Below are 20,596 nucleotides of genomic sequence, written 5' to 3'. Positions count from 1 at the left end.
TTTCTTCCTAGAGTGCGTAGTGTGCAAAATTTTAAGCCACCAAAACATTGTTAGTAATGAGATGTCTAGGGACAAAAGCACTTCGAGTAGAGGAGATAATATTTGGGAGGATCTGTTTCAACCTATTAGCTAGGACTTTGCATATAATTTTATAAATAACATTGCACAAACTAATAAGCCGGAAATCAGTCATTTTCTCAAGTGACTTCACTTTAGGGTCAGCACAATATTTGTATGGTTAATTTCAGGAACCATAACACCAGAATTCTAATAATCCAACACAATAGCAATAACACTATCACCCACTACATGCCAAAATTTTTCGTAAATTAGTGCATTCATACCATTAGGTCTAGGTGCCTTTGTAGGTCCCATTTGGAACAACGCTCCCTTGATCTCATCAGCAGTAAATTCATTGGACAGTATTTGTTGCATATCTGGGGTCACCCTGTGTGGCACTGTGTTGAGACATTCATCAATTTGAGAACATGTACCTGCATTGAACAGACCATCAAAATAGTTAGTTGCCGCCTTAGCTATATCTTCCTTCTCTTACACCTAATTGCCATCATTATTTTTAATTCCCTGTATATGATTTCTCCTTCTACACTGTGATGCTTTAGAGTGAAAGAATTGTGTATTTTTATCTCCATACTTTAGCCAAAAAACTCTGGATTGTTGAACCCAATAAATTTCTTGTTTCATTAATAAATCATCCAATGTCTTGCTCACCCCTAAGAATTCTGCTTCGATTCCTCAGATATCTCCTCCATATTCAACTTCTCAAATTTCTTTTGAAGCTGCTTGACCTCTTTAGTATTTGGACTGGTCTTAGAACTTCCCAGGTCCTCAACTTCTCTCCACAAACCTGTATTTTTTGATGTAGGAGCTCTAACCCGTGGCCACCTAGATTTGTACCATCCCATGCCTGTTTTACTACATCCTCAATCCTCCCATAATAGCCAAGCTTCTTCAAACTTGAAGCCTTTTTGGATCTGCATTCTACCCTTCCTATACTGGTTTGTTTGAAGAACAATAGGCAGATGATCTGAAGCATGGGGAGGTAAATGGGTTATTAAGCTATGCTGAAATTTATTTCTCCATTCCCTCATAGCTATTGCTCTATCTAACCGAATTTTTGTGTTTGCATCTCCAGGTCTTTTATTGTTCCATGTATACTGGTAGCCTTTGAACCGCAAATCCTTAAACTGACATGCCTCCAAAGCACCTCAGAATGCATCAATATGGTTCATTTGGGGGGGGGGTCGTTTGCTTAGTTTATTCGAAGATTGGAGTATGGCATTAAAATCTCCAATACACATCCAAGGATCTTCTACAAAAGACTTAAGGTGTCCCAGTAGTTCTCAAGACTTGTATCTTTGATTTGCTTCTGGCAACCCATGGAAACATGTCAACCACCATTCAAACCCATCATCCTCTTTTACTTTCACCAGTATATGGTTGTTTGTGTAATTTATCAACTCAAACATCACATCATTCTTCCATTTTAAGGCCAAAACTCCCCCTAAATCAGGCTTCTTGACAATAACTCTATTCGGAGAAGGTAGCTAGCCATATAGTTTGTCAAATCCTTCTCTATCCAGCCGTGTCTCCATTAGAAAATACATATTGGGAGCTTGTTCCCTCACAAGTTTGCAAAGGCTACGACTTATCCAAGGGTTCCCAAGCCCTTGGCAGTTCCAGCTTATGAGCCTCATTGCTCTCGACAAGGGTGAAGGTCCACCCCTGCCAATATATCATTAGAATTTTGAGCGACTTTCTCACGCTTTGTTGCTCTCTGCACATCCTCCTCCATATCTAGTATATGATTTTTAGCGTTGTGTATACTGCCTCTCTTTCTAGTATTGGACCCTCAGGTGCCCTTATAATATCTCCTAGCCCATAATCCATCCTCATGATTCTGGTCCAAGTAGCCTTAGGCTTAGGTAGTTTCGGCCCACTCTGTCCATCATCGTGTGAATCTATTAAAGTCTCAAATTTTGAATTTGAATTATCAGCATCTTCATCCATGATTTTAGGGATAGAATTTACTTCATTGACATCCTGAACACCTTTCTCCTCGGGGCAATTCTGTTGGATTCCCATGTCTATCCCATGATTTTCGGCTTGATCATCTCGTTGAGTGATTTCCTCTCCTTGATTCTTGGCCATCCCTGAATGGTGGTTTGGATTTGCAAAGCCATCTTGTGGTGGTGATCATTGGCGGCCACTTGAAGCTCTCAGCCAATCTCAGTATTGATAATCAACAACCCCACCAATTTTTTCAGGTACAAGGTGACTCGCATAGTGATTTAAGTCATGCCTTAAGTGTCCACAAAAGTGGCATAATATAGGCAATCTCTCATATTTAAAGTTCACCCATGTACGTTCGCCATCTGAATCTGCAATAAATCCTCCACGTCTTAGAGGTTTTGATATGGGAAAAGCAACTTGAACCCTCATGAAATAGTTCGGAGTGTCTTCTCTTATATGCCTCTCAACATCTTCCACAGCCCCCAACCGACTTCCAACTTCAGTTGCTATCTGAGGAGTAACCATATCAAACGGAGCCCCCTAGATTTGGATCCACAGGGAAGTGCAGTCTAGATTCACATTGCTCACAACCATCCCTTTATGCCATCTCTTAAGCATGAGCAATTGATTATCAAAACTCCAGGGTCCATCTTTCAACACTCGGTTCAAATCAAAGTCAGTCTGAAATTTGAATTGAAAATGATTCATACGAACTTCTACGATCTGCAGACTAGTGTGCATCCCCCATGTTGTACGCATTGTATTCATGGTTGCTCACTTGTTAAAAGATTTGCAAGTCAAGAATTTACCAATCAGACTCAAATTGCAGCTTTCAATATCATGCAGACGACCCTCATCAGATATTGCAATGACTTCTTCCTCTTCTGTTGTTAACTTCATGTTCCCTAAGCCATCAATCACTTTTTCTGCCATTAAGAGAGTGGTGAAATGAAAAGGAAAAAATTCAGGCACTTAGAGAATGCCCTTAGGGAGGGAGGGACTCGTTTAGAAAACGAGAGAGAGAACTCCTAATCTCGAAAAATGATTTAAGATTGAATCTTTACTATATTTCCTAGTAATTTCTCTTTCAATAAGCTTTTTCATTTTTCATTCTATTGTGAAGCCTAGCTTTTGCTTCTAATTTATTGGCATGTTTTCTTTGAAAGTTGAAAATTGATATGCTAAAAATGTATTGCCCCCTTGTGATTAATTAATTGATTAATTAGCTAAGTTTATTAATTAATCAAATTAACATGCAATGTATGTGGCAGCACAAACAAATCACTAACTAAAATTGATGTGGGATGAAAACACTCAACCCGTCCTTGGACGGTCACCACCTTCGTAGCCGTCCAGAAGTTATCCTTAAGACGAGAGTAACGGACAAGGACGTCCAGAGGGTGATAGCGAAGCTACATCCCTCGTCCATGGGATGCGCACAGCCTACCTTATGAGGACTCGTCCATATAAAGATTCGTGGACTAGCCTATAGGAGTGAAGCTGTCATACCAGCGGAGGTCCACATGGCAAGTCATCGAGTGATGGAGTACCAGGAGAAAGACAACGGGGAACAACTTCGCCTCGACCTCGATCTTATCGATGAGGTAAGAATGGATGCGGAACAAAGGACGGCAAGGTACAAAAATCTCATGGTCAGACAGCATGACGCCATGGTTAAGCCCAGACGGTTCGGTATGGGCGACCTTGTCCTCAAAAGGGTCTCCTTGGCGACCAGGAACCCAGCACATGGAAAACTGGGACCCAATTGGGAAGGACCCTACAGGGTAATCAACTGCAAAAGGCAGGGGTCCTACTACCTGGAAGCCCTCGACGGGCGGAAGTTAGGGCATCCTTGGAACGTGGAACATCTGCGAAGGTACTATCAGTGATGAGCGGGGACGAGGGAAGTCAGTGGCAAAATTTGGAAAAGTGAGAGGGGCACGAGAGAGAAACCACTATTTATAGGCAGAAAAGTCTCGGTAACCGCAACGACGGACCTAATTAGAAGGTGACACGTGGCGCATGCCTCAGAGGAGTAAACCAGTTGACTAACCTCCTATGGATATGCGACACGTGGTGCATTTTAGAATCTGCTGATACATTGTATAACTCCTGGACGAGGGGCAACTGATGATGCCAAGAAAATCAGTAGGCTGGATGCTTCGGACTTGAAAGGACTACTGGTTCTTTCTACGGCCTGAAAAAGAAAGAAAAGCGTATCAAAGGCGACCGGGGCTGCCGGCCAAAAATCCTCCGATGGCAAAGTTAGTTTTTTCCTCTAAGTTATTCGAATTCCAACTTTTTTGGAGTAAAAACTGAACATACCTTGGCCTTGTCTGAAGCAACTTTATATAGTGTTCTTATAGACGGTTATTGAGACAGGAACCTCTCCTGGATTCAAGGAGGCTTAACGTAACTGCCATAACCGTTTAGGAGTTACACTTCTATTCCACAACGGGTACATGACCGTTATGCGTGGGATAAGGGATTGTCACATTATATTCGGAGATTCTCCTAAGTATGATACCCTCCTATGGATATGCGACACGTGGTGCATTTTAGAATCTGCTGATACATCGTATAACTCCTGGACGAGGGGCAACTGATGTGGGATGAAAACACTCAACCCGTCCTTGGACGGTTACCACCTTCGCAGCCGTCCAGAAGTTATCCTCAAGACGAGAGTAACGGACAAGGACGTCCAGAGGGTGATAGCGAAGCTACATCCCTCGTCCATGGAATGCGCACAGCCTACCTTATGAGGACTCGTCCATATAAAGATTCGTGGACTAGCCTATGGGAGTGAAGCTGTCATACCAGCGGAGGTCCACATGGCAAGTCATCGAGTGATGGAGTACCAGGAGAAAGACAACGGGGAACAACTTCGCCTCGACCTCGATCTTATCGATGAGGTAAGAATGGATGCGGAACAAAGGACGGCAAGGTACAAAAATCTCATGGTCAGACAGCATGACGCCATGGTTAAGCCCAGACGGTTCGGTATGGGGGACCTTGTCCTCAAAAGGGTCTCCTTGGCGACCAGGAACCCAGCACATGGAAAACTGGGACCCAATTGGGAAGGACCCTACAGGGTAATCAACTGCAAAAGGCAGGGGTCCTACTACCTGGAAGCCCTGGACGGGCGGAAGTTAGGGCATCCTTGGAACGTGGAACATCTGCGAAGGTACTATCAGTGATGAGCGGGGACGAGGGAAGTCAGTGGCAAAATTTGGAAAAGTGAGAGGGGCACGAGAGAGAAACCACTATTTATAGGCAGAAAAGTCTCGGTAACCGCAACGACGGACCTAATTAGAAGGTGACACGTGGCGCATGCCTCAGAGGAGTAAACCAGTTGACTAACCTCCTATGGATATGCGACACGTGGTGCATTTTAGAATCTGCTGATACATTGTATAACTCCTGGACGAGGGGCAACTGATGTGGGATGAAAACACTCAACCCGTCCTTGGACGGTCACCACCTTCGCAGCCGTCCAGAAGTTATCCTCAAGACGAGAGTAACGGACAAGGACGTCCAGAGGGTGATAGCGAAGCTACATCCCTCGTCCATGGGATGCGCACAGCCTACCTTATGAGGACTCGTCCATATAAAGATTCGTGGACTAGGATGTTACACTTAGAATTAACAGGCGCGCTCGATGAAGGAATTCCAGGACAAGGGTATCATACTTAGGAGAATCTCCGAATATAATGTGACAATCCCTTATCCCACGCATAACGGTCATGTACCCGTTGTGGAATAGAAGTGTAACTCCTAAACGGTTATGGCAGTTACGTTAAGCCTCCTTGAATCTAGGAGAGGTTCCTGTCTCAATAACCGTCTATAAGAACACTATATAAAGGCTGCTTCAGACAAGGCCAAGGTATGTTCAGTTTTTACTCCAAAAAAGTTGGAATTCGAATAACTTAGAGGAAAAAACTAACTTTGCCATCGGAGGATTTTTGGCCGGCAGCCCCGGTCGCCTTTGATACGCTTTTCTTTCTTTTTCAGGCCGTAGAAAGAACCAGTAGTCCTTTCAAGTCCGAAGCATCCAGCCTACTGATTTTCTTGGCATCATCAAAAATAAAATGCAGCGGAAAAGAAATTTGACAAGGTGATTTGTTTTCAAATGGGGAAAACCTTCAAGGAAAAAACCCCACTTAGTAATTTTAAGGTCACCACTCCCGAGAATTCACTATTATCTTAACAAGCGATTATAAGTAAAAGAATCCTAGTACCTTATACCAACCTACAGTTAAACCCATACCCCAATACACAATTGGACTTGTTCTGTAGTGACAATCTTTCCTTTTAATGCACGGCTCCCAATACATGACTAACCATTAGATGCGCGGATCCTAGTATGCATTTGATCACTAACTTGAGAAGGATGTTGGCTGCAAAGTTTTTCAGTTCATCACACGATGAAGATCACGAAGTTGCTTCCCTACAATGTACAAACACAACAACTTCTTCAAGATGAACTAGGGCAAACTAGGTTTCTGGTCACAATTTGCATGAACAACTCTTTGCTTCACACTTGTGCAACTGTGTTTTTATTTTTATTTTTTATGGCCCTTAAAATAATCCTTATATATGTTTAGGGTTGTGAGAAAAGAAAACTCAAACACATACTCAAGGATTGGCATGAAATTAGAACTGAAAATCTGATTTTCATAATTTTTGATAGATACCCTATCTGTCAAGCAACTGTCGAGCTTTGTGCTTAGACAGCTTTTTAAATCTTGATAGATACTAGTTGTCAAGCTTTAAAAACTAGCACTTCATCACTTGATTCTTGGATAAACTTGCATGACTTTAACATTTGAACTTAAAACCTTGTTACTTAAAGTATTAAACACATCCTAGATCTATCTAATTACAAGTAAAGTACATTTTGTCAAAGGATTAGCCAATACATGATGACATATGTTCCTAACATGAATCACATATGTCCTAACAAAAATGAAAAATATTATTGTTAAAGTTCTATAATTTACAAATCATATTTATTATCTCATTATTTGTAAAATGTTCTTCCAACTGAAAACCAAGTAATATTAGTTCTCCGTGTAATGCCAAGTAAAAATATACACACCCAAATACACACATAAATAAAATTTTAAAATAATCACTGAAACAAATCCTTGCTGGGATGGAGGTAGACAAAACTTTTGCTTTTTGATTCCAAACAGAAAATATCCAAAGTGCCATACCAAACAAAACCATATATCATTTGTATATTAAAAAAAAAAAAATTCAAACACAAAATGACACAAATAGAGTCATTGTATAACAAAAAAAAAAAAAAAACTAAATACTAAAATACATAGTCATCGTAGAATCTTAGAGCATTCCCAACAAACCTATTAAAATGCTAAAAGGTTATATTTTAGCAAAACAAACAACAAAAGCATGATACATCAAAGATGCTAAATTTTAAAATTTTAGCATCTAAGCTACAGTAAGTTGTCAAAGATAATAGCTTACTGTAGCTGTAATCTTATAAAAAATATTAATTTTTTATTCCAGTCTCTCTCTTATTTTCTTAAAAAATATTTCTTTCTCTTTTTTCTCAATGCTCTCTTCTTCTCCTCCACCCATTTCCGTATCTATCACTTTCTTTCTCACTTCTTTCTTTATTTGCTCTCTCTTCTTCTCCTCTAGCTCAAACTCTTTCAAAATATATATAGATCAGTGGTGGCATGGGATGGTTGGTTTGGTAGTTGTGGTGATGGTGGATGTTGATTTTGGGTCATGGGTTTGGTGGATGTGGTGGTGGTAAATGCTTTTGGGTTGTGGGTTTGGGTGTGGTGGCTAATGGTAGTTTGGGTTTTGGATGGAGTGGCTGATTTTTTTATTTTTTATTTAAAATTTTTTTTTTCCAGTGGTGACTGTGTGGGTTTGTTGGGTTTAGAGATAGGTGGATTGGTGTTTTTGGGTGTGGTGGCTAATGGTAGTTTAGGTTTTTGGGTGGGGTGGCTGATTTGTTTTTTAATATTTCGGTTGTGGCTGGGTTGTTTTGTTGGGTTAGATAGGTGGGTTTGGTGTTTTGGGTGTGGCGGCTAACGGTAGTTTGGGTTTTTGGGTGGGGTGGCTGATTTTTTTTTTTTTTTAATACTCCGATGGTGGTGCCGTGTTGGTGGTGGCTGTGTGGGTTTGTTGTGCTGAGAAGAGGTAGCTAGGTTTGGACCGTTTGGTGTTTGATGGTTTCTCTGCTCTTGCTTTATAGAAGAGAGAGAGATACAGGTAGGAAGAGACAAACAAATATTAAATAAAGAATATTTAAATGAGGTGCTAAAAAAATAGAAGTTTTGATGTTGAGTGTATTGTAAAGTGGTATGTTAAAATAGGTAAAGTAGGGTTTTGAGATGTTAAAAACTAAAATATTTGCATTCTTGGATGGGAATGCTCTTAGCTAAAGACATAGTAAAAAATATTGCTCATAGAGATTTGACACAAACAATAAAAAAAAAAAAAAAAAAATTCTAGAGTTGAGAGAAATCAACAAACCTTTGAGTCAATTTTCAATTTTGAAAGGTCAAGTATAAATTTTTTTGATTTAATCTTTTAAATACATATGTGTGTCTATATATATATATAAATTATTTGAAAAATATTTAAATCTAATGGGGTCCTAGTCCCATTGATTTGCATTTGCGTCTATCTACCCCTCCCAATTGGTCGCATCAATTATTGCGAAAAAAAGTTACGAAAAATATTTTGTTTTTGATTTTTTTTTTTTTGGCTATCTAATAAATGTTGAAGCTGTCCCTGGTTCGCTATCAGTGCAAGTTGGATTGGTTCCTCTTCTCAAAAAAAAAAAAAGTTGGATAGGTTCCTGATCCTAATAATTTCATAGTCATCCTCTACTGTTTGAAAAAGTCGGTATAGTTAATGCCCTTTAAAATTATCAACTAACAACCAACGTATTGTCGGGCCTTTATTTTGCAAGTTGTTACTCAAAGGTATGTTTTATACTTTATTGGTACCAAGGTGGGGTTAACTTTTCTTATTCATTGAAGAAATACCCAAAAAATAATTCAGTTTGTGTGTACAGAGTACAGACCGATCTGCAAGTTGGTATGTGCAACAAGTTTTACAGTTTATGTTAGGTTTTACTATTTATATACATACATACATACATATATATATATTTGATAGATGGGAAATGAGAGATTGAAATCCTAACATCTTCATTGAAAACACCAAAAGATTATAACCTAATGAATTACATAATTTGTAGCTAATATTTAGTGTTAGGACATATGTGATTCATGTTAGGAATATATGTTAACATCTTATGTAATTAGCTAATCATTTGACAAAATGCACTTTACTTATAATTGGGTAGATTTAGGATGTGCTTAATGCTTCAAGAAATAAAGTTTCCAGTTCAAGTGTTAAAACCGTGTAAGTCTGTCCAAGAATCAAGTGAAAAAGTGCTATTTATTAAAGCTCAACAGCTAGTATTTATCGAGGTTTAAAAGAACTGCTTCAGCCTGAGGCTCGACAGCTGCTTGATAGATAGGGTATCTGTCGAGGTATATGAAAAACAGATTTTCTGTTCTAATTTTCATTAAATCCGTGAATGTATGTTAGGGCTTTCTTTTCTCACAACCCTAAACATACATAAGGATTATTTTAAGGGTCATCTAGGGTTGCACAGTTGCGTGAGTATTGAGCAAAATCTTGTTCATGCAAATTGTGACTAGAGACAAAATTTGCCCTAATTCTTATTTATTTTGAAGAAGCTGCTGTGTTTGTACACCGTAGGGTTTTTTGACCAAGCAACTTCATGATTTTCATCGTGTGATGAATAGAAGAACTTTGCAGCCAACATCCTTCTCAAGTTGGTGATCAAGTCACGTACTAGGATCCGCGCATCTTTTGGTTAGTCACATACTGGAAGCCGTGTAATACAAGAAGAGATTGTTACTACAGAACAAGTCCAATTGTATATTGGGTTAAGGGTTCAACTGTAGGTTGGTATAAGATATTGAGATTCCTTAACTTGTAACTACTTGTTTTGATAATTGTGGATTCTCGAGAGTGGTGACCTTAAAATCATCCGGTGGGATTTTTCCCTCGGAGGTTTTCCCCATTTGTAAACAAATCACTGTGTCTATTTATTTTTCGCTACATATTTATTTAGTTGGTGATTTGTTTGTGCTGTCACGTATATTGCATGTTAATTTGATTAATTAATTAAACTTGGCTAATTAATCAATTAATCCATCACAAGGGCTTAATACAATTTTGGCCTACCAAGTGGTGTCAGAGCAGGCACACTCTGATTAGGGTTTAATCTTTGCTATGAGATCCATTGACCCCTGTTTGTCATGGATAAAGGACAGTAACTTATTGCACCTCTTTATTTTATGGTACTTACTATGCATACTGGAAATTACACATGAGAGCTTTCTTGTAGTCATTAGATGAGAAAGTGTGGCAAGTTGTGGAAATAGGCTGGACCAAGCCGAAGGAAGCACTGGTCGACTGGGATGATGCAAAGATCAAGGCGAAAAATTTTAACAGCAAGGCATTGAATGCTTTATTCAGTGCGGTCACAAATGAGGAGTTCAAGAAGATATCCTCCACTGAAACTGCAAAGGAAGCATGGACCATTCTCCAGAAAACTTATAAGGGAACCAAGGTTGTCAAGGATTCAAAACTTCAGAGGCTCACCACTAGCTTCAAAGAAATCAAGATGGAGGGGGATGAGTTATTTGATGAGTTCTATGCTAAGCTCAAGGACATAGTGAACTTAGCTTTTAATCTTGGGGAAACCATTCCTGAACCCAAGATTGTGAGAAAGGTGCTCAGATCTTTGCCCAAGAGATTTCATGCCAAGATCACCGCGATAGAGGAATCAAAGGATATTGACAAGATTTCATTGATAGAGCTAGTTGGAAATCTGCAGATTTATGAGTTGGGTTTGTCTAGAATCTAGAAGTCAAGCAAGGGCAAGAGCATGGCATTAAAGGCCAAAAGCAGTGACACGGATGAGTCTTCCGATGATGAAGATTCTAAAATGAAGTCCTACATCACCTGGTAGTTCAAGAAATTTATGAAAAATGCCAATGCAAAGGGCTTCAACAAGGACCGTAGGCAATCAAGTTCTTCTCAGTCTAAAAGTCAAGACTAAGGGAAGACGGATGCTAGGGATGGCGGTTAGTGCACTGTTCCCTCAGGACCCAAGTGTTTCGGGTGCCAAAGCTTCGGTCACAGGAAATAATAGTGTCTTATTTATCTCAAGTCCATTGGGAAAAGCAAGGCACTTGTTATTACCTTGAGTGACACCGAACTTGAGGATGATTCTGAAAATGAAGATGACAGAATCCTAAATGCCTTCACCACCACTGTCAATCCTACTAAGGGGATTGTAGAAGATGTAGATGAAGAAGAAGACTTGGTGGAGTTAAAGTTTGAAAAGATGGATAAACAAGATGACATCTACACAGCCTATGCAAAGTTATACAAGGTCTTGGAAAAGCATGAGAAGCTGTATAGGTTGGCCACTAAGAAACTCAGTGATGTGGAGCTTGAACGAGAACAACTCTCTATAAAGTTTGATGAAGCAAATCAAATCATTGGAGGTTTGAAAACAATCTCTTGGTTGAGAAGACCAAGAAGATTGAGGTGGAACTGTTCCAAGTTAGAGCTCAGTTGGAGAGGACCCCAAGTGTAAAGCTTGATGAGATGCTCCGTATGCAGAAATTTGCCTCCAATTGAACTGGTTTAGGGTATGATTTTTCTTCTCCTAATATTGCTTCTTCTAGTACTACTGTTTTTGTTTCTCCTGCTAACAATATTGAATCTGAGAATAATGATGCTAAAACTGTGATAGCTAGTGAGAACATAAATAAGGGTAAATCTATCTTAGGAGCACCCCCTAAGCTTACTAAGAAAGAAATAAAAAACCTTAGGGCTAAGGAGAGTAACGCTCAAAAGTCCAAAGAGAAGAAGCAGCATCTCTGTCATCACTGTGGAGGAGCTGGACACACTCGACCAAATTGCTACAAGTGGCAAGCCACTCAACAGAGCAATAACATGCTTTCTTCAGGAAACTTGAGTCAATTTCCATCCTCTCTTGCTCCTTTTGGAGATCTCCTCAAGGCCCTTATGTTCCTTACGAACTTGAACGGTTGCAATTCTTTCCCCACTTCACCGGTTCAAGGGTTTGTCAAAAGGAAAAGTTCTTCTAAGGTGTGCAAGGAAAAAGATTCTAAATGATTTAGTCACTTTTCCCTCTCTCCCTCTTTTTGTTGTCTTTACATTACTTGTGTGTTTTGCTCTCTTATTTTGAGACAGTCTAGTTTTTATGCATTACTTTGTTTGACATGTTTTTGTTTGTTTGTTTTTCAGTTTTGTTTTATTTTGCTTTCATTCATAAAAATAAAAAATTGAAAAATCAGAAAAATACAAAACAGTGTGTGTTTGTGTACATTGGTACTTGTGTACCTTGATTGGCCAATGAAACAAAGTTTTCTAAACTTTGTATCTCTTATAACTTAGACGAGCATCTCTATGCACAACTAAGCAAGTGAGCTTTGTGGCTTGTGTTTGTGATGAGTAAGATTAAGCTGTCTCTTGTACTTAACACTCGTATCACTCTTTTTAACTAGAAGGACTAAAAAATCCTAAGAGAAAGGCATAAATAACCATCTCATCACTGTTGCCTGCCAATTATAAAATGACATCGGTATGCTTCGGCATAACAAAAGTGCAATTTCAAAACCTTAACATAATTGGATATTTCTTTTTCTCTCTCTTATATGCCCATGATTGATATGCTTAATAAAAGAAAAATATACAAAGAAAATTAAAGCAAATAAATCAAAATGCTTTAAAACATGATTACAAGCGTGTATTCTAGGAGATGCGGGAGTGATAGGATGTACCTCGAAGGTGATAGTCCCCATCAAGCAGTTATGATTGTGTGTGAGTTAAATTGATTTACTCATATCTCAAATCATCATAACATAGAGACACTTATGCAATATTGCGATATTTTTCAAACACTACACGCAATATTTTTTGCTACCTTTGATACATGTGCAAGTACAATGTGATTTGGCCATCACAAGATTTACATGTGTTACTATATGCTCACTAAACTATCTTAACTTATTTTTGAAATATAAAATCAATTAGACTTGTTTAGTGTGTGTGTGTTTTTGGATCTATGTGCTTACTTTTTTCTTGATTGAGAGATTAAAATGTTGTTTGGATCTTTGGTTGAGTTGGATGTTTGATTGCATTCATGTATGTGCTTTTCTCTTCTTGAAAAATTGTTTTTAAAACAATCTCGACAGCTCCTTGACACCTCTCGACAGCTAGGCTATCTATCGAGCTCGTCAGCTTCTTTTTATCGCAATCTCAATAGCTTTTCGATAACTCCTCGATCCATCGAACTCTCTTTGCTATGGACACCTCTGGATAACTGCTCGATAGTTGGATCTTTTCAAGCTTTTGACACCTTTCAACACCTCTTGATCTGTCGAGAATTAAGAGTTTCTATAAATAGGATCTGCGCGACTTTTCTTCATTTCTCTTCAATCTCTCTCGATTGTTTTCAGCCTTTTCACCTCCTAAACACTCTATTCTCACTCCAAACTTCATCCTTAAGGATTTTTCGGCCTAGATCAAGTATTTCTTCACTGGTAAGGGTCCTAAATCCTTCATGCATTTCGTGCATTTGACCTAACTTTTAGGGGTTTTTGAAAATTTTTTGGGGTTTTTCAAAATTGATGAAGTTTTTGTGAAATTTTTGGGATGGGCTTTGTGATAATAGCTTTAAATCATCATGCATTGCATCACATTTGCATCACATTTTTGGGATGGGCTTTGTGAAATGTTCATGCATTTTAGATGTGTGTTTACTTTGTTGCAATATTGTGTGCTCGTAGGTTTGGATTGGGCTGAGCCCATGATGTTTTTACTATTGCATATCACATGCTCATGAATTTTCATGCATACGTACCTTACATTCTCTATATTCTTATATATTGATTGAGATTGGTGCTTTTCTACGTGTCTCTCTTTCTCCCTCTCTCTTTCTTTCGGTTAGTTGCTCTATGACACCTAAACGAAAATCTACTCCGTCTCGAAACCCTCTTCATTCCGGGGCATCTTCCTCTTCTGATCCTACCCCTTCCCATGTTCGATTCTATGATGATGAAGCCCACAAGGACTTGTCAGAGAACTTTTTTAGACGACGCATTCATTTGGAATACCAAGTCATTTTGTCGGATTTCTCTAACACTGACCTACCCATTGTCATTCACAGTAGGGGTTGGGAGTCACTGTGTGATGTCCCGATCACTTGTCCATCCGTGATTATTCAGGAGTTTTACTCCAACATGCACAGATTTGATTATTCAGTGCCTCTCTTTGTCACTCGCATTTGAGGTACGTGCATTGTGGTCACACCAGATATAGTATCCGACGTGCTTCATGTCCCAAGGGTAGTGCATCCTGACTACCTTCGCTGTGATCGTCTTAAGACCGTGTCTAAAGACGAGCTTATGTCTTCTTTTTGTGAGCGTCCTTCTGATTGGGGTGATTGTCAGTTCACTCCTTGTTTGGCCTTTGCTAAAGGTCCTAGGTTCATTAACATGGTTATGACTTTTGTTTTGCATCCTCTGTCTCACTACAACTCCATTACAGAGCCTCGTGCTCGGTTTTTGCTTTCCCTTCTAGAGCATCTCATTATAGACTTCCCCTCTTATTTCATTCTTTCCCTCATTGATGTCTATAGGGATATGATGTCCTGTGATAAGCTCATTTTTCCTTCGGCTATCGTGAAGATTCTTCACCACTTTTCTGTCTCCTTTCCTGTTTTTGACCACTTTCATGTCATGTGTGCCATAGACGCTGCTACCGTTAAATGAAGCGAGGCGCAGCTACGTTCGAGACGGCCTGGGACGACGATTCCTCCAGCTTCTATAGCTCTATCCACCTTCGCTCCTTCTTCTACTGGTGGAGTGACTCTCGAGGACATCATGGCACAGCTTGTGCGCATGGATGCTTGCCTTGACACTCTTAGTGATGAGTTGTGTTAGGTGAACACCCATGTTGGTTGTATTGCACGACGACAGGCTGTCATGGGTGGCTTTGTTGCTTTTCCTTCTCCATCTCCAGAGACTTTTGAGGATGAGGATGATGATGGTGATGCTGATGCTACTGATGCTGAGGATGATGGTGCTAGCTCTTCTAGCGATGATGAGATGTCTACTTGATGTATTTACCATTTGTCACTGATGACAAAAAGAGGGAGTACTTTTGGATATGAAAATAGTCATATACATAGGGAGAGAGTTAGTCTTTAGGAGATTTTTATTAGGAGGAGTGTTTACATATTTTGAGGGATGTAGTAAGGACTTTATGTGTCTTTTTCTTTTCTCTCTACTTTAGACACATTGTTCATGTACCTTAGATCTTGTGATCATGTTGTGATAGCAAACCTTGTACTTGTTGATATATATACATTTGAGGTTGTATTACAGTTCTTTCACTTATCTTTACATGTGTTGTTTCTTTTCTCTCTTTATGCACATGCTTCTTATCTTTTATGCAATCTTTTATTTTTGTTTCACACTAAGATGCCTTGATGAGTTTTGTTTAAAGTGTTTCAAAAATACAGGTTTTCAAAGTCTTCCTTGCCATGAACTCTCTTCTTGCAAATTTTTTCAAGAGTTTGTGTTAGGATAGATTTTATTGCACTTAACAAGTGAGTATGAGTTGAGTGATTTATGACTTCTCTCATATGTTCATTTGTTTGTTGTGGTTTTGTCACGGATTGCTAAATGAGGAGATTGTTAGGACATATGTGATTCATGTTAGGAAGATATGTCAACATTTTATGTAATTGGCTAATCTTTTGACAAAACACACTTTACTTGTAATTGGGTAGATTTAGGATGTGTTTAATGCTTCAAGAAACAAGGTTTCCAGTTCAAGTGTTAAAGCCATACAAGTATGTGCAAGAATTAAGTGAAGAAGTGCTGTTCATTAAATCTCGAAAGTTAGTATCTATCGAGGTTTAAAAGAGCTGCTTCAGCCTGAGACTCAACAGCTGCTTGATAGATAGGGTATCTGTCAAGGTTTATGAAAAACAGATTTTCTGTTCTGATTTTCATCCAATCCCTGAATGTATGTTTGGCTTTCTTTTCTCACAATCCTAAACATATATAAGGATTATTTTAAGGGCCGTCTAGGGTTGCACAGTTGTGCAAGTATTGAGCAAAGTCTTTTCATGTAAATTGTGACTAGAGACAGAATTTGTCCTAGTTCTTTTTTCTCTTGAAGAAGCTGATGTGTTTGTACATCGTAAGGTTTTGTGACCAAAAAACTTCATGATCTTCATCGTGTGATGAACATAAGAATTCTGCAACCAACATCCTTCTCAAGTTGGTGATCAAGTTGCGTACTAAGATCCACGCATCTTTTTGTGAGTCACGTACTGGAAGCCGTGCAATACAATGAGAGATTGTTACTACAGAACAAGTCCAATTGTGTATTGGGTAAGGGTTCAATTGTAGGTTAGTATAAGGTATTGAGATTCTTTTACTTGTAACCATTTGTTTTGATAATAATGGATTCTCGGGAGTGGTGACCTTAAAATCACCTGGTGAGGCTTTTGCCTCGGAGGTTTTCCTCATTTGTAAACAAATCATCGTGTCAATTTATTTTTCGCTGAATATTTATTTAGTTGGTAATTTGTTTGTGCTGCCACGTTCATTGCATGTTAATTTGATTACTTAATTAAACTTGACTAATTAATCAATTAATCCATCACAAGGGGTCAATACATTTTTGGCCTATCATTTAGTTTGTATACTAAAATTTAGAGAAAATTGCAAAAAAATAAAACAATTTATAGATTTATCATTGCGACATGTTAAACCCTGTTCTTTTAAACTCCAGACTTGCGAAATGTTAACAAGTACCGGGCAGTACTTGTTAAAATTTTCCTAATGTGAGTCTCACTTAATAAAAATGAGATAAATAAAAGAAAAGACATAAAAGTAACCCCACGGTTTATTTTAATATATTTTTTCTCTCTATGAAGCTGGCCCCCTAAGTTATAAAGCTGAAAAAAAAAAATGACATAAAACTGCAAAAAAGAAAAAAAGTTACCAAAAAAAAAAAGTCTAAAAAAATGTTGTTAACGACACCTTAACACGGTCAAAAAAGAAAAACAAATAAAATGACTCCACCGGCAGGAGATGTACACTTATGATTTATGAAAGATTTATGAAAGTGTAGGGTTTATTTTCTCAAAAAGGAAAGTGTAGGGTTTAAAATATTTCATTTAAAAGTGCAATACAAAAACTGAGTTTATTTTGGGTACTTTCCCCTAAACTTTTATTTACTGTTTTGGTATATCTTTCCTTTTTTCTGATAATCCTGGTATCTCCTTCCTTCTTTCTTTCACGGAAACAGTTCGATCACTTTTTCAACAGTGTAGGTGGGGTTAAATTATAAATGGATATAGTTAAGTAATTATGAGACAAAAAAAATCTAGTGAGTTGGCCTAAGTGGTGGGACACTCGGTCTCAAAGTGGTTGTTTCGGGTTTGATTGGATGCTTTTTCGTTTAAGTTTGGGCATCAATATTTTGAAAAAACTCTCTGGAGCAATGATTTATCTTGCTATGGGTTCACTTGTCGTGAATATTGATTAATCTCTTGTTGAAAATTTCGAGAAAACACAGGAGAAAACCGAAAAAAAAAAAAAATATAAGACAAAAAACTCTGCCTCGTGTTATTGCGTCAAGCCCACCACGCAAACTATGACAATGATTGGGGGGACAAACTCTTGAAGCCAGCTACAAGCTGGGCCATACATTATCTAATTTTTTGGAATCTTTCAATTTGAATAGCCTTCTTTGTTACTTGTTAGTTGTAACAAAAATTTGACGTCACTCTTGCCTATATATAACCCTGGCTTACAAGCAATTTCTTTAACAATTCAAAATACTTTTATTAAGAATTGAATTGACTAGTAGTAGTTATTTAGTAGTTTCATTTTCTTTCTCTTGCTGTTTAGTCATAATGGCGAGTGGACATTCCAGCCATATATTGATTTTGTTTACGTATCTCTTGCTTGCCTTGAGTGCTTCCTTGGTGCATGCATGGCCAAGAGTTGGATTTTATTCCGCTTCGTGTCCTCGAGTTGAATCCATTGTTCGTTCAACCGTTCAATCTCATTTCCGTTCTGATCCCACTGTGGCTCCTGGATTGTTGAGGATGCTTTTTCATGACTGTTTTGTGCAGGGTTGTGATGCTTCTATCCTTATTTCAGGGTCTAACACTGAACGAACAGCTGGTCCTAACCTATTACTGAGAGGATATGAAGTTATTGATGATGCCAAGACGGAACTTGAAGCTGCATGCCCTGGCATTGTCTCTTGTGCTGATATTCTTGCCCTTGCTGCCCGCGATTCTGTTGTTTTGGTAATTATCACATGGAAAAAGTTCACTTCCAAACCAGTATGGAAAGTAAATTCCTCTGACAGTCTAACCAACTGGTAATTGATAAAATCATTTGTGTGTATTTTGTTACATAATCTATTTAATAGATTATGCGACTTGTTTAAATGATACACGTAAGTGATTTTATGAACGGCCATGTTAATCGATAGGAGGAAATTCCTCCCTTTGATTTGGAGGAAAACTTTATTAAAATAGAATGTTGAATGCATTTGTATTTCTGTGTAGTGTTTGTTCTGTTCTGTTCTTTGAAAAGTTTGGTTAATAATTAATCCTCCTTTGGGGCTTATGATGCAGACAAATGGACCAAGTTGGGTTGTTCCCTTAGGACGCAGAGACGGGAGGGTTTCATTGGCATCTGATACTGCCAATTTGCCTGCGTTCACTGACTCCGTCGATGTGCAAAAGCAAAAGTTTTCTGCTTTGGGTCTCAATACTCAAGATCTTGTGGCCCTCGCTGGTAATTTTTCTTTAACTCAAGCTGGCAAGGTTTTGACGTTATGTAATAAAAGTAAGCAAGGGAAGCGCTACTAAAGTAACTAAACAATGAAACCATGATTATTGTCGGTAATGAGAAAACAATCAATAAGTTGAAAAAGAAAACCAAAATAATACACACACAAAAGTTAATGCTAGGAATATTATAAATTTTCATATATAAATCTTACAAATCGACATGTTACTAATAATAATAAAAAATTTAAACATTCATTTATTATATATTTATTGAAATGAAATCAATTTTATTTTTGTTACATTAATTTGTAAAACTTTTGCAGTATATATATATAAATCTTACAAATCGACATGTTACTAATAATAATAAAAAATTTAAACATTCATTTATTATATATTTATTGAAATGAAATCAATTTTATTTTTGTTACATTAATTTGTAAAACTTTTGCAGTATATATATATATATATATATATATATATATATATATATATATATATATATATATAGCCTCTAGGATTTCATACTACTGACTGTACAGTTAGATCCCTTTGTTATGAGAGTTATATTGTTTAACAAGGAGTAACTAACAGACTATATTTGAGCTTTACTTATGAGGGACTAATCTGGTAACACGATCTCTTAGTTTTTGTCTTAAAGAAGAAGACAAAAAACTTCCATTTTGAGCCGTGGTACCCATTGCGGAGTGCTTTCTCACTTAATTAGTGAGATAAGTGTTAAATTATCTTCCTCACTTTTTTCAGGTTTTGGATTGATGGTGAACAAAATATATTACAATAAGTATGAATACAGAGATAATCAATCATTAAAATTGAAAACAAAAATGACACAAGAGAGTGAGAGAGATATACCCTTTACAGTTTTATGCTATGGGCCCTTATTATAATTGTTTTTTGTTTCATCAAATACTTCAACATAACAGTTTTATGCTATGGGCCCTTATTATAATTGTTTTTTGTTTCATCAAATACTTCAACATAACCTTACTTTTTTTTTCTTGTCATTTCTAATAGGAGGACACACCTTAGGAACTTCAGCTTGCCGGTTCTTCCGATACAGAATGTACAATTTCACTAAAGTTGGGAATGGTGCTGTGGACCCGTCTATTGATTCATCATTCCTTCTTCAACTACGAGCACTCTGCCCACAAAATGGAAATGATTCAAAGCGAGTTGCATTGGATACTGGTAGCCCTAATAGGTTTGACACCTCTTATTTTACAAATTTGAGAAATGGGCGAGGGATCCTTGAGTCTGATCAAGTGTTGTGGACTGATGCTTCAACAAAAACCATTGTCCAGCGCTTCTTGACGGGTCTGAGTTTTAATTTGCAATTTGGGAAGTCCATGATTAAAATGAGTAACATCGGGGTAAAGATAGGCAATGCTGGTGAAATTCGCAAAATATGTTCCAAAATTAATTGATGATATATAAAAATATATAATCACATAAGGAGCTCACTTGTTGAGGTTTTTGTTTTGTGTGTTTGTTAGCCTTTGCTTATACAATAACTCTATAAGCACCTACAATTTTACATAAATTTTCACACCTGAGATGTATCATGAGTGACAATTTTATGTGGAGGGT

At 37.9% G+C, this 20,596-nt stretch overlaps 2 protein-coding genes across 2 annotated transcripts; one reads left to right on the top strand and one right to left on the bottom strand.

Annotated features, from left to right (window-relative positions):
* Nucleotides 1–2,250: 2,250 nt before the first annotated feature.
* On the bottom strand, nt 2,251–2,793 carry LOC142644048 (uncharacterized protein At4g02000-like). The gene is made up of 2 exons (XM_075818734.1): nt 2,623–2,793; nt 2,251–2,574 (listed from the first exon to the last, which is right to left on the bottom strand). The coding sequence occupies exons 1-2, from the start codon at nt 2,791–2,793 to the stop codon at nt 2,251–2,253; spliced, it is 495 nt and encodes a 164-aa protein (XP_075674849.1).
* A 15,218-nt stretch (nt 2,794–18,011) lies between these two features.
* LOC142643018 (cationic peroxidase 2-like) lies at nt 18,012–20,488 on the top strand. The gene is made up of 3 exons (XM_075817540.1): nt 18,012–18,496; nt 18,830–18,992; nt 20,024–20,488. The coding sequence occupies exons 1-3, from the start codon at nt 18,095–18,097 to the stop codon at nt 20,431–20,433; spliced, it is 975 nt and encodes a 324-aa protein (XP_075673655.1). The 5' UTR covers nt 18,012–18,094; the 3' UTR covers nt 20,434–20,488.
* The last annotated feature ends 108 nt before the right edge of the window (nt 20,489–20,596 follow it).

The sequence above is a fragment of the Castanea sativa genome, chromosome 7 (assembly GCF_040712315.1).
Source record: "Castanea sativa cultivar Marrone di Chiusa Pesio chromosome 7, ASM4071231v1".
In the NCBI taxonomy this organism is placed as follows: domain Eukaryota; kingdom Viridiplantae; phylum Streptophyta; class Magnoliopsida; order Fagales; family Fagaceae; genus Castanea; species Castanea sativa.
Note: the sequence above shows the minus strand (reverse complement) of the source record. Positions and strands in the feature narration are given on the sequence as shown.

Bases quoted from the DNA above. Each gene is read 5' to 3' on its own strand.
- LOC142644048 (XM_075818734.1), bottom strand. From the start codon at position 2,793: ATGCGTACAACATGGGGGATGCACACTAGTCTGCAGATCGTAGAAGTT. The intron at 2,575-2,622 runs GTGAGCAATGTG...ATCCAAATCTAG, and splicing joins GATGGCATAAAGGGATGGTT to GGGGCTCCGTTTGATATGGT.
- LOC142643018 (XM_075817540.1), top strand. From the start codon at position 18,095: ATGGCGAGTGGACATTCCAGCCATATATTGATTTTGTTTACGTATCTC. The intron at 18,497-18,829 runs GTAATTATCACA...CTTATGATGCAG, and splicing joins CCCGCGATTCTGTTGTTTTG to ACAAATGGACCAAGTTGGGT. The intron at 18,993-20,023 runs GTAATTTTTCTT...CATTTCTAATAG, and splicing joins AGATCTTGTGGCCCTCGCTG to GAGGACACACCTTAGGAACT.